General features: G+C 40.1%; 1 protein-coding gene across 2 annotated transcripts in view; it reads left to right on the top strand.

Annotated features, from left to right (window-relative positions):
- The first annotated feature begins 4,230 nt into the window (after positions 1-4,230).
- LOC110986919 (uncharacterized) overlaps positions 4,231-13,992 on the top strand; it is a 57,253-nt gene continuing 47,491 nt past the window's right edge. Inside the window, exons 1-2 of one of the 2 annotated variants that reach the window (XM_022249245.2) lie at positions 4,231-4,484; positions 12,231-12,406. In XM_022249245.2, the coding sequence (XP_022104937.2) occupies positions 12,372-12,406 (35 nt within the window). In that variant the 5' untranslated portion in view covers positions 4,231-4,484; positions 12,231-12,371. The remainder of the gene's footprint in view (positions 4,485-12,230; positions 12,407-13,992) is intronic. The other variant, XM_087134066.1, reaches the window with a different exon arrangement.

Genomic DNA, 13,992 nt, shown 5'->3' with positions numbered 1-13,992 from the left:
CATTGACTTCTGAAAGCAGGTTTCGCGCTACGTTGTTATACACGGTACGGTTATCGTCGGATGCACCGTCTAGATCGAGTTGAAAGCCAGTTTCGCGGTACCCGGCACGATGACGTCATCCATGCCTAAAGCGGGGAATTTTATGTTTAACGTGTGACCCACAGCTATGGTGCTCGGTTATGGGTGACAGTTACTTCGCGTCTTTCGCCCTTAATCACGCGAGGTACTTTGAGCCTGCGACTCAGGTTTAGTTTTTTCGTGTATTGTTGCGACATATTTCTTAATATGTACGATTTATGTTTTACATAAAAATTTTAAAGAGAAAAGAAAACGCAATAAAGGGTATGCTGGCTGCGAAAAATAGATCTTCATTATTTTGCTATCTAAACGTTTCACTCTGGTTTTTTAAACCATGTCGCCAACGTGACCGGCTTGAATTTCTACCAGTTGATTTTTAATTTCGGTATTCCTTTTTTAAATTATATATTTTAAAAATGGCTAGTATTGCAATGATGGTTGGAGGAGCTAAAGTAAACGCCCTGGCATTTACGGGCTCGATTTTTTTATTTGGCAGTTTATCAAAAAGTAAAGTCGACGAAGAATGAAAGCGTCAAGATCCTGGCGATAGAGCAATTGGTGCAGGCAAAACAAGAGTGGGAGCAAAACCGCGTTCATATGTTAGATTTTTTAAACGAGCAAATGCGACAAGAACGCGCGAGTCAGCAAACATTTGTAAACGTGGACGAAGCGTTACGAGCTTAGAGCGAATTAACCGGTAAAAAAATATAATGCCGCTGCCGCCAGAGCCTAAAATACTCGATTTTTACGCACCTTCGTTCCGAGGATCAAAAAATTCGCAAATTTATATGGATTATATCCGGGACGGCTTTAGTCGGTTTCTTATCTTATCGATTTGCGTAACTTTATTTTAAAATGGAGCGAGAATTTTCAAAATTATTTTACAGCTCACAGCGTTATTGGCGGGGTGAAAGTGCGGTCGATCATCTACACGAAAAGACGGGTGCAGGCAAATCAGTTATTAGAAACTGGCTAAAAAAGCAAGCCGTTCGGCAAAAATATTTACCCGCACCTGCGTACGTACCGCGACCAATGACTTTGCAATCGGAATCGGTCGAACCTAATTATGCGCATCAAATGGATATATTATATTTACCCTGGGATTATGTTGAAAGAAATACGTTTAAACACGCTTAGACCGTAGTAGACGTAGGTTCGCGATATAAAGAGGCAGAACCGTTGACCAGCAAAACCGCCGAGCAAATGTCTGAAGCCGTGAAACAGATTTATAAAAGATTGCCCTTCACTTGGCGCAAAATTATAATGGTAGACTCTTGATCTTTATTTAAAGGTGAGTTTAAAAAATTAATGACGAAAAATATAGAGTAGAAATTCAAGTGGGTGAGCCGGGCGTTCATAGGTCGTGGGGAATCGTGGAAAGGTTTAACCGTACTTTGGCTGAAAGGTTATTCGGTCATTAATACGCTCAAGAATTGTTAAATGTGGTCGAGCGAAACGTAGAATGTGTAGAACGTTTGCCTCAAGTTGTAAAATCGTTAAACGACGAAAAAACGCGTTCAATCGACAAAGAGCCCGCAAAAGCTATCAAATTAGACCGAGTGAAGCAAACACCTAGTACACCTCCAAGAGTTAGCAAGCGAGAATTACCTCCAAGCGTGGTCGTTCGGTACCTCTATTACGTACCCGGGTGAGCAAGAGGGTGGAACCGTCAGAAGTGCGACCGATCCAATTTGGTCCGTGGACGTTTATCAAATTGAAAAACGCACGAGGCAATTTAAACAAGTAAATGGCAGGCGGATAAAAACGGGTCCTACTTTATATTATTTATTAAACGGGCCAAATAGAAGTTTCGTCAAAGAGGAACTTCAAGTCGAACCCGAGGATACAGAATTACCTCCCGAGTCTTAACTGCGCAAAAACCGAATTTAGGACTTTTTCTTTGTCTTAAAAAATTGAGTTGTTCACCCATGGCTTTATAAAAATTTTTAAAAGTGGGTCGCAGGGGTTTGGAGTGTTTCGATTTTCCGTGGTTTAGTTTTGGTATTTTGTGCTAAACTTGGGGACGATGATTGAAGGTGGGGCGGGTCTAGTGCGTACCGCTCTGAACTACTGTTCAGGGGGCGTTTTCGAAACCCCAGTCTCCCGGGACTCACGAACAGTGTTCTTGGGTCGTTGATTACGAATGCCTAAGTGCAAATGGGGTGCAGCTGCGTTGAAAGTCAAGATAGCAGTCGCCATTTTAACACTAAATGAAAAGATGGCATGACATTTACCATCCCACATTAAATAAAATTCCTAAATGTCCATATTAATGGTCAGGGTAAATTTTATCCGATAGCCATGAGTATTTGCCTTGGGTTCAAGTTTATTTTTCTTTGTGAGTGTTTCCTATTTTATGTAACAAAACCACCATTAACTTACGGTATGTGCTTATATCCGCCATCTTTGTTCTTGATGTTCTTCATCCACTCCCCAGAAAGTGGGGAGTGAGAATCAAAGATCTTATAGCGCTGTACAATCTTTGGTGAGAATCTTGTTCAGGAACAATGTTCGCGTGTTGATCCCCTTTTGAAACCCCGTTCTTGTGTTCGTCAAACACAAGAATGGGGTTTTGAATACGCCCAGGATGAATATAGAGTACCGAAGTGAATACGCCACGCGCACAATTCAGTGTAAAAGGTATAAGCGCGAGAACCAGTGCGTGAACCAATACGTATTCTGTTGCACGTCGCGCACGCGTAAATCTGCGTCGCTCGAGCTCGTTAAAACGCTGACTAAAGTCCTTATTTATTATCCGCCCCGAGCTGAAGTGCACCCCCAATCGGCGAAAGTAGGACAGGTGGTTATAAGCGGGTTCTTGCACGCGTTCTGCACGTACGCAGAGACCATACATGCCGAAATAAATTAGTTACGCGTACTCATCGTGCTCCGCATCAAACTCGCATATACTTCCGTGCCTGATGGCGCGCCTTACCAAAATCACGCCCTCTTTTGTTCCCCTCGGAGCAGGCGCAATTATGGGGGGGGGTGCGTTCCATCAAATGGTTGTATTGCTGCGCGCGAGCTCCTTATATTTTTTGATCCCACGGTGTTTTACAATAAGACATGCCATAACCAGGAGGCATCATAGAAATATTTCTATGAATCACGAATTTTGGACTGACAGATTCCAGTTGGAGGTATTTCTTTCGCAAAAAGCCCCAAATAGCAGGCCTATTTTGGATAGAGGCGGGCGGCTACATTTAGAAATGAGCGCTTAGTTTTATGCTGTTTGGGGTATCTTCCTTGAAAGGCGAATAAAAAAGATTTTCGTGGCTAAGCCCAATAAAATTGAAACGAAAAATGATCTTCTGGCCATAATCTTGAATTTCCAGTTAAAAAAAACGGAGGCAAACTTCTTCACGAGAGTCACCAAGCGGCGCTATCTTGGTCCGATTTGGCACCACGGACGTATATAAAAAAAAAACTGGACTTGCAACGCCTTTGTATGAAAAAGAAGCCAACCAGCGGCCATTTTACCGAGCCGAATACAAAGGCGTGGGTTGGCTCCCTACTATTGACGTCAGGAAGAACAAAGGCGGGTATTACCAGGAAAGCTTTGTATTCGGCTCGGTAAAATGGCTGCGAGTGGATTCAATGACTCTATAAGCTGATTAAGGGCATTGCGAGTCCAGATTTTATTATACACGTCCGTGTTTGGCGCTATAGCATAGGCGCGTATTTGGTTTAATGCACCTGGGCCGTTTTCCAATACTCAATCCGTCTCAGTCGCAGGCTTCGTTCCCAAAACCAATTCCCCATTGTGGGCCTGAAGCGTTTAAATTACATTGAATTGCTGTAATTTTTGGCTCTCTTTCATCTTAGTTGATGCTTTGTGGCACTATTAGACTAATAACTGAGCTTACAGCTTTAAAGTCATCTAGTAAAAAACAGTTGAAGCCGGAGCCGAAAGTGAATATTGGAAGACGACCCTGGGGTTAATCGCGCAAGGCATGGTAGGAACAAACATGGCGTGCCAAGATCATTCCCATGGAAACGAGGTTGGGCTAGGGTTTTTTTACCGTGGGGACGAGGTTTTCAAGGATACCATTGATTTCCCTATTAAAATATATGGGCATGTTTCTGCACACCAGTTAAATCAGTGATACTGACTTGTACCCAGAGACAATCTGCCGTCAATGGGCCGTCTCTTACGCGCGTGTGAACAGCAAGTACAAATGCTGGGAACGCGTACGATTAATACATGCATGTTTCACACATGCAAAGTACATGTACATATAGTACAATAGTACTAGGCAAGTTACTAGGCCAGGAGTAAAGTGACCCCGTGACGTTTTGCGAATCATCGCGGCACGAAAGTGGTGAACTACCAAGTAGACCGACGTTACCGACATGTGTCCTTAAAGTGTTGTAACTTTCTTCAACAAGGCTATTCAAAATCAAGTGTAAGAAATGCTGATTAATCATGCCTAGTTTTGATGGAGGCAAAATGAAACTTTGGCCATGAGTTTGTTGGTTGTATTCTTAAGCCTAGTTTACGCTACCATATCCATGGTATGTGGGCCGGCTTTTTAACTAACGTAGTACTGGCATGACTGGGTCATGCTAATCATGCTAATCGTCAACGAGCGTAAACAAAGCGTTAACAAATTATTCAAGCATTCGTATGAAGAAATGTGGTATTTTTAATATGATGAGGCTCCTGAATATCCTATTCAATATATCACATTTATCTCAAGTAATGTTTGAATGTGGAAAGTAAGCCGACAAAGTAGGTCTTGCGCGTCGCGCTCGTGCAGCAGAACTGGCCGCCATCTTGTTTTTGAGTGGACACACAGCAAAGTGGAGTAAGAAAGATGGCGTCTCCCACATCGCAAAAAGGAAAGATTTTGCTTTAATTACCCCTATCAGAATTTGTCATGAACACCTAAATCTTTGCAAGTAATTTTCCAGTTGTGTTTAGAATTATAAAAATGTCTGCATAATCTGAACTTTTCCAGGTTTATTTCAGTAAAACTGGTAAAAAATTGGGGAGAAATTAGGCATGTTAAAATTGTTATTCATGTTATTGATTGGCTTACCTTAAAGTAAACACTTCGGCGTTAATTACCATTAGCACCCTGTTCCTAAAATAAGGAAAATGGAGTCCAATTTTTTAAATTAACTAACATTCAGACCTTTAGGATCCATTCCTTAATCCTAGTCATGCTAGTACTGAGTAGTAGCTCTAGTTTTGGTAAATTTTGACAATATTTAATTATGGCCTAAGCAAGAAAACCAGAATTTATTACCCGAGTCCGGCGAAAGACGATGGCATCATGCTATTTTGTTTCACGTCTTGTTACCTGACCCAGCCATTGTGGATACATTGAATTTCATAAAAAAAACTGTTGTAGTTCTAGGTCAAGGAACCAGACTACATGCACTGATTCACCTTCGTTCACAGCTCCTCGTTGCATCATATATGCTGATTGTTATACCCCATCATATCCCTCAAAAACAAAGCCCTTCCTTCTTGTCTTTCTTATATGAAAGAGGACATCACCGTCAACTTATTTAAGTGAGTTGTTTCCTGAAGTTAGACTTTGTCTCCTTATTATAGGAAAAGGGTGCTAATGGTAATGAATGCCGACACTTTGACTTTGGCTAGAACATCTAACAAAGAAAAATGGAAATTTCTTCGCCTGTATTGCCGGAAGATTTCCAGATGAAAGTATCGGGAAGAGTTCCATAAACAGACACCAGTCATTATTCCCTAGAGTGATCTATTGGCCATCAGAAAGCAATAACATGTCCAGTAAGTTCAGTTTAGGAGGGAAAATACCCAGTTGTTTACTTAAAAAAACCTAGAATTTTTCAAACCATTCTCATAGGGCTTTTGCACAGGGTGTCTAGTGGTGTCCGTATATGGAACTCTTTCCAAAGTATCAAAATTGAAGGTTGTGTTAGGCCTCATCACTTACACATATATGCATTGAATTCTAAACACAACTGGATTGACCCTTACAGTTAAGTGTTTTGAAGATTTTTCTATTCCTAACTGCAGTTCAGCAGAATAATATCATTGTCATCTACTAAGGGGGATCTGAAAGCATAAATCTAATAATTCTTCCTTCTACATAGGACAGGGGTCCCGAAATTTACAATCACTTTGACACTTTGCCCAGAGATTGTATGATTCATCCTGTTCATGGCATGGTTACTCATAATAGGTCAGTCTACATGTTCGACTGATTGCATGGTTTCTGTGCAGTCGGGGCATGACCTATTGATGTTTCTGCCATCAGTTGATAAGCTTTTCTTTCTAATTTGCAGCTGTGGAAGAATGCTTTAAAAAGAGGAAGTACATGTAGGTTACAGACATGACCTTAATGACAGATTTTCTACACCATATATAGTCAAACCTGATTAATGTTAATGCTATTTTTTCTTACTTTGCAGGTAACCTTGGTATAGTAGGAACCTTGTTCTGTTGGCATGATTTGGGAATGAAAACAATGAAGAACAAAGGATTGGGACCTAAAATTTCTTGATATACGTAGAATGTTGTAACAGTATAACTGGAAATGTCCAGCGCCCTTGGCCCATAATGTGGAAATTAACACTGAGGGCAGGAAAAGCTTAACACCAGGTCAATGGAGCAAACATTCATTCACATTCAAACATTCGAATGATCCACTTAAGTTGTAAATATAATTCATCTGACATGCGTGAACCAGGATAAAAGAGGCATATTCTAGGCATCTTGTCAGCTTGTGGCATTTATAGCCATGAAATATCACCTTTCAAGTTCCTTCCACGATGACCGTTTTATGGCTTAATGTGAAGTCCTGTGTGATGTCAATATTGAGCATTCCATATCATATGAATGTTTGCTCCATGGACCTGGTGAGTGATAACTTGATACCTTGAAAGGGAGGGAACATAATCAGTGATACTATCCTGACAAAAATATCTGAAAAGACAAAAAATCTTTTTGATAAAGAAGTTTTTCCAGCTCTATAGTATAGCAAATCTCATGTCATTAGCCTATACCAGTGGATATTTCCAGCTAGGGATGTAGTATTAAGGCACAATTGCAGAATATTCTGCCACTCGCATAGGGCCTATCCCACAGAGTCACAGTTAACAGCCTACATGTACCTACAGTAAATATGTCGTTCGCCATGCTCTTCCACTTAGGGACGGCATCAAAAATAAGTTTACCGTTTGCACGCGTGCGAACGCCAGGAACGCATTCTTTTGTTCGAGCCACCTCAGATGGCATGCAAGGGAACGGGCCCCCCGTTCCCTTGCGTTCCTTGACAACAAAAGGCCCGTCACGGTCTCTGCACACAGCAAGACGTCTAGGGGGGCAATAGTGGCACAAAACGTATCCGGAGAATGGTATACGCTTACTGACACTTGTCCATTGGTGTGAAATAAAATTCTTGGCAAACACCGAACAGCGGGATAGTGAAAGGTTTGGCCAATATTCTAGGTAGCACATTCCTTTTAATTCTCAGAAGCAAAACACTGTCGGTTGAGCACAAAATGATCAGGGCCTCTTATTAACAAAAAGATACACACTGTATATAGTTATGGAATACAAACACCCGCTGGGTCTTAGGTGGAGGGATTGCGATCGCCCATTATTTTATTCGGCATATGAGGCCTGCCTAGCCAACTTTTAGTTAACAAGTTAACACTAGTTGAAGTTAACACTTCTGACGTCAGATTAGAATTGGGTAGGATTATTGCCCGGCCGATGGAATTCTTTTTTCAGTGCCTCTATCAGACAGCATAAACAGCGTTTTTAACAAAAAATCCTCAACAGTTTCTGAAGACAGACAGCCGAGATAATGTAATGTGTTCCGCGGGAGACAATGAGACTAATTTATTCTTTTTAGTGGTAACGTCTTTTCTTTCTTCAGAAAAGATGAGATTTTTGTGGAAGAGGTTGTTTATAAATTTCGAGGCCTGGAAAATGTGTACTTGTATGTTAGTTTCAATAAATGTCAAGAAAAGGAGGTGAAGGAACATTATTCAATTTATCCAGGGCTGTACAACTAAAGGCAGTTATGGGCTCAGCGCTAAAAAACAAAAGCCTGGCTAGCGGCCATGCAGTGTACAAGACGGCGTGCCCCGGCAGAAGGCCCAGGATTTTCCATGGCAATACTGTTTCTTGGCAACAGTGGCATAACTCTGGGATTGCACAAGTATAACAATCCTACCAATGGCTGCTTTGCTTGCAAAGAATCAACTTGTTAATTGGCCTAGGACTTATGATAAAAAAAATGTGCCCAGCAAGTCTTGGGGCGAAAGCGGTGTCTTCAAATACAGGTGACCCAGACCCAAATTCTTAAAAATATACATTGTGTCTGACGGAACAATAGAGCTGTCAATCAATCCTGGGGAGATTTCTTTTTCGACAGAGCTGGGGTGGATTTATTCTCGAATTTTTTTCATCGGGACTTGCGGAGCCACTTGAAAATAATCATTTCTTCCCACGTATTTTCTATGTATTGGCGTAAGCAGAATTTGAGTTGTCAAGAGTTCTATGATTTAACTGGGTGCTGAAGTGTTAGGAAATGTAAAGATACTTCTGCAGCATCATTTGAAAATAAAAATTCACCCAGACGGTGTTAAATAAACTTTGTGAAAACTCAAACAATTACTTCCATTTCCATGTACACGTACATTTAGGAATTAAAGGTCGAATTTTACGTTGAATTTGCTAAACCCTTAGTAATATTTCAATTTGCCGTTTAAACGTTTGCCAACACAAACAATAAAAGCAACCCCATGTCGGCTCTGTTTCAGCCTAACAAATGAGTTTTTAATGCAGGTGTAGCTCCAAAACAATGCTTTATTAAAAATTTTATATTTAAATTCAACATTAGTTTTTCCAAACTATAATTATGTCCTTGATAACGATTTCTTTTTGAGGATGAGAAATCGCTTACGTTTGATGTTTTGAATATATTTGTCTCTCTTGTCCGCAGATAGTTGAGCCCCAGATTCATTTATTTACTACTTCAGTGAAAAAATAAAAAGTAGTTTATACAAATTGAAATCAAAGTATTAATTTATACAAAAGACATACCGTCTGAAACTGTTACGTCTTGTTCATAATCTTTATATTAATGCATGGAGCCTAGATTTCCGTTTTATAGTCTAAAGTACAGTGTTTGCATGGCACAGTGAAATTAGTGTTTAATTATAAATTTTCTATACTGACAGCCAGCTAGATCTGTATTTATTGGGCGCCATGGTGCACTTTTCTTCTGTGGTCGTCTACATCTGTCTTACTGGTGAACACATACTTGCACCGGGACTTGTTGCACCGACCAAGTGATTTTTTTAAGTACAAGGGCATGTGTTGACATGGAGGGTGTCTTGGGTGGCGCATGTAATCAGTTTATTCATTAGGAGCTTCAGACACACCGCAGATTGTTTCCATCTCTGTAATAATTCTCTTGACTTTATACAACCCTGAATTTTATTTTGTCGCATCCTTGAATTTATATTTTATCCAAAACCTGTACCACCCGGATGGGCTTTTTGACTTCCCAGCCCCATCAAATAATCGTTACTTCTACACAAACCCTCCAATAGTCCCAAAATAGTTATTTCCCTGCTCAGTACACATGTACACTGACGTTTTTGCTTTTGTTTTTATTCGTCCCCATCCCAACAAAATTATTCTTTACTCAAACCTGGACTACGTGTGGTGTCTTTTTTTTTCTTGAAACCTTTTGCAGAAATTTTATTCTGAGTGTCTGATCTGCCAAAAGCATTGTTTCCCATCTGAGCATCTATCTAGAGCCAGACAACATGGGGCTTCTTTTTTCCCTACCCCACTGAATAATTATTATTTTACGTTACAAAATGTCCTTTCCAAACTAATCATTTTATCGCCATCCTAACTTGGACCATATCTGGGGTTCTGTTTTGATCTTCAAACCAGTCAAAAACCTTTTTCAAAACTGGAGCCTCTGTGTAATCATTACATATTACTTTGTTCTTAACAAGCCTGTTAGAAGAATTATGCTCCCCATCACTCGGCAAACCTTTAACCATTTTTTACCCCAAAACACCCAAGTATGTATTCATGCTGCCAGACTGTGTAAAAATATATATTTATTGAAATCCAGACCTTGCAAGGTTCGCCTATCGTCCGACAGTTTTTGTCCCATACAGCACATTCAGCTTGCCGAAAAAATAACTTATCGGTGACCACAACCAGTGAGACTTTTTTACGTTCACCCCTGGTATCAGTACACAAGAATGTATACTATGTAAGACGTCGGTACATCAGAGGGTCAGACACTTTCAGGTTAATAACAGAAAGGCAGAAATCTTTCACATCGGACCAAACCCTGTGAACAACCAACAGTTATTCGGATCTTTTTTGTGACGTTGCCGTTCTCGCACGCACCAGAACGGCTCATTAACATAATGCCCTCTTGGCTACTCAGGCATGCAAACGGTGTGGAACGCTTTCCAAGGCACCCTTTGGAACGGGGGTGAACGGGGTTGTTTGCAGAACGGGGGGGAACGCGTGCGAACGCGTGCAAACGGTACTTGTATTTTTGATGCCGCCCCTTAGCCAGCTATAGGATAGTCTATTTAGACTGAATATTTTCCTGCAGCAACTCCTATTCATTGTAAATTTCTTTGTTCTCAAAAGCATCTGACTCTTGACATGCCATGTCCATAGCCATGTACAGTACATGTATGGTACATGTAGCATAACCCCATTGCTGTACGTACATATTACGTGTTCTCTATGCCATCTTGTAGCCAGTGTTTCTAGGGGCATAACAGGTGTTGGCAGGTGTTTGATATAGCCAGCCATTGCCTGGTCTTGGTTTCAAGACCTTCGCATTCTTCCTTTTAGCTAAAATGGATCAATTCAAACTACAGAGGTTACTTTATTTATTTTGGACCACTTATGACTTCGGGCAAAAGACTTGGACATTTTGTTCAGCAATGATCACATTTTCCATTGTTTTTCTCCTGACTTTCTAGGGGTGCCACTCGACAGCTTCATTTCAAATTTTGTCCAGTAATGTGAGGCTCAAACTGTGAAGTATTTGGTTTGGTTGAGCCAGACAGTTAACAGAATTTACTAGTACAAAATAATGATTCGAGATTAAAGATTAAGCCAAGGCAAAAGATGAAACTGAGCATTGAAAGATGGCCCTGATCATTCTAGCAATTCAGTCATCTTTTTATTCATGTACATGGTATGCTGAAGCAATCTTAGTGACATTATGATAGTACAGCATTACATCCCTTCTTGTACATTGGCATAATGGTGCTGTAATTACATGTACATGTACATCTTGAAATGCACCTACAGAAGAACATATATACATGTATATATATTGTAATATGTAACATACACGTATATGTATATTGTTATGCCATGTGATCATTATCTTTGGGTTTGCAGCAACCGTGAAATGCTTTCAAGGCCGTCACTTCATGATGCTGCTATGCTAAGCACAGTTTTTCTGGTAACACTGGAAAATTTCTGCTCAGCTGATGCCAGCAAAACGAAGTTAATGTACAAAAGAAAATAACTAGAACAAGTAAACGCTGCAGTTACCTCAAAGGACCAGCCAACATTACGAGGCGGAATTCACGCCAGTGAGAAACATTTGAAAGAGAAATTCCCTAGAGAAATACAATTTGACTTAAAGTCAAATATTAACTGGATTTTGTGTAACTTGGGTTAACCTTGTTTGTTTTAGTCAAACTTGTTCATCACTGCAGTGACTCTTCTACAGTGTGCTGCTTTTAAAAGTCTGCCTTCCTTACACCTTAGGAGGCGATACAGTGCACCTTTGATTTTTCTACATTGTTTTGTTGTGTTTTGCTTAATTATCCCATTCACTAATCCCTCATCACAAAATTTAATCTTGACCACTTGCATAAAAAATCTACTTCATTGTATGTATGCACAGTTGTGCTATTGACAGATGTGCATTCGAACCTCAACTTGCCAACCCTAAGTACATGTATGTCAGTAAGGCTCCAAAGTTTATTATCCACATTAAGTGTGCTGAAAAGTAGGATGTAAAATTTTTTCAACAAAATCATACTTTATTAATCTGTGTTCTACAGGTTTCTTTGTCATGCCTTTCACGTTTGGTTATTGTGGTTTTTAATCGAAAGTTATTTCTGTTTGTGTTCATGTTTAGGCCTGTCACATCATCCCACATGGCTTTTGTCAGAAGGATGCCCTGACTATGAAAGGGATCATTGAGGCTGACCCAAAAATGTGATTTGGAAAGGTTTCAAATGAAAATGTGGAAAAAGTAGTCTATCCTCTATTTTGGAAAATGGCTGATGAGTACGATCCAGCATTTCCAACCGAGTGAGTACTTTATTTCTAACTGTACATGTACATTTGATGTTCCATGATCAATATTTGAAAAAAAATTGGTAGTGAATGTATATGGCTTGGAGTTTATTTCTACAAAACATTCTGAATGTGTGTTTTATTTTACTTTGCACAGGACTTCTGATATCAGATTTATATCTTATCTCTTTAAAATCCTCCCTGATCTCGGTCACCACTAATCTAAAAAATGGTTTGCGTTAATGTTAATTGGTCATTTGCCTCAAAAGGTCATGTATTTTGAAGTACATTCATTTTAATTTATCTATACATTATCAAACTCATTTTAGCACAGCCGTGATGTTATCTTGCCACCAAAAAATACTTAAACAGTCACAAAACTGGTTATTAGCCCATCACCTAATTTTCATGCTTTGTAAAAGGGTTCAGAGCTTCCAAATAAACCCCAAATCAACAGAAAGATACATGTATTTTCTCTGAAGTTACAGCTGCTCAGTTTTTATCCCTTAACCCTGACTGCCCAAAACCTGCCATACTCCAACAGCAGGTTTTGGCAGGTTTGGTACCGTACCTGAGGAACCTGCTGTTGAATTTTGTGAGACTTGGGATGAATGGCCCAGGGAGATGGTGTTGGATTCTGTGTGAGTTGGGACACACATGGGTCACTGTGTGCAGTGTCTGGCTTGCTGTACCAATTGTTGGACTATGCTTGATTTTGTCAGGTTTGGTACTGTTCAATGCAAGTCATCCTATACTGCATAGATCCATCCATACCATATCACTCAAACTCCAACGGGCTCATTCTGTTGGAGTTTATCAGGTTTGGTACAGTAACCTGCATGTACAAGTACATAGACAAGTACATGAACCTGTTGGATTTTGTGAGGTTCAGTATGCTTTCTAGTGCAGGAGCCTGGGGTTAGGTTTAAGATACCTGTAACTTTTTACAAGTGATGGACCAAATATATGTAACGAGAAAAATGTAGAGACAAACCAAATCTCTGTTTAAGCTTAAATATGTTAGAGGTTTGAAGGAAATGTTCTATGCACCTACTGTTAGAAGATGTTGAAGATGTGAATGTACTTGCTTCATTTGTTCCCCTTTCACTGCTAAGAAAAAGGCATGTATTCAATAGAATGAAATAATTAAATTAACCCTAACCCCCTAGGCTCCTGCACTAGAAAGCATACTGAACCTCACAAAATCCAACAGGTTCATGTACTTGTCTATGTACTTGTACATGCAGGTTACTGTACCAAATTTGATAAACTCCAACAGAATGAGCCCGTTGGAGTTTGAGTGATATGGTATGGATGGGTCTATGTAGTATAGGACGACTTGCACTAAACAGTACCAAACCTGACAAAATCAAACATAGTCCAACAATTGGTACAGCAAGCCAGACACTGCGCACAGTGACCCATGTGTGTCCCAACTCACACAGAATCCAACACCATCTCCCTGGGCCTTTCATCCCAAGTCTCACAAAATTCAACAAGAAGTTCCTCAGGTGCGGTACCAAACCTGTCAAAACCTCACAAAACCTGCTGTTGGAGTATGGCAGGTTTTGAGTGGTTAGGGTTAATGAGTTTCCAGTTTA

The sequence above is a fragment of the Acanthaster planci genome, linkage group LG03, assembly GCF_054643075.1.
Source record: "Acanthaster planci isolate LZ-2023a linkage group LG03, COTS_SCS, whole genome shotgun sequence".
NCBI lineage: Eukaryota > Metazoa > Echinodermata > Asteroidea > Valvatida > Acanthasteridae > Acanthaster > Acanthaster planci.
This window is presented reverse-complemented; position numbering and strand designations above follow the sequence as displayed.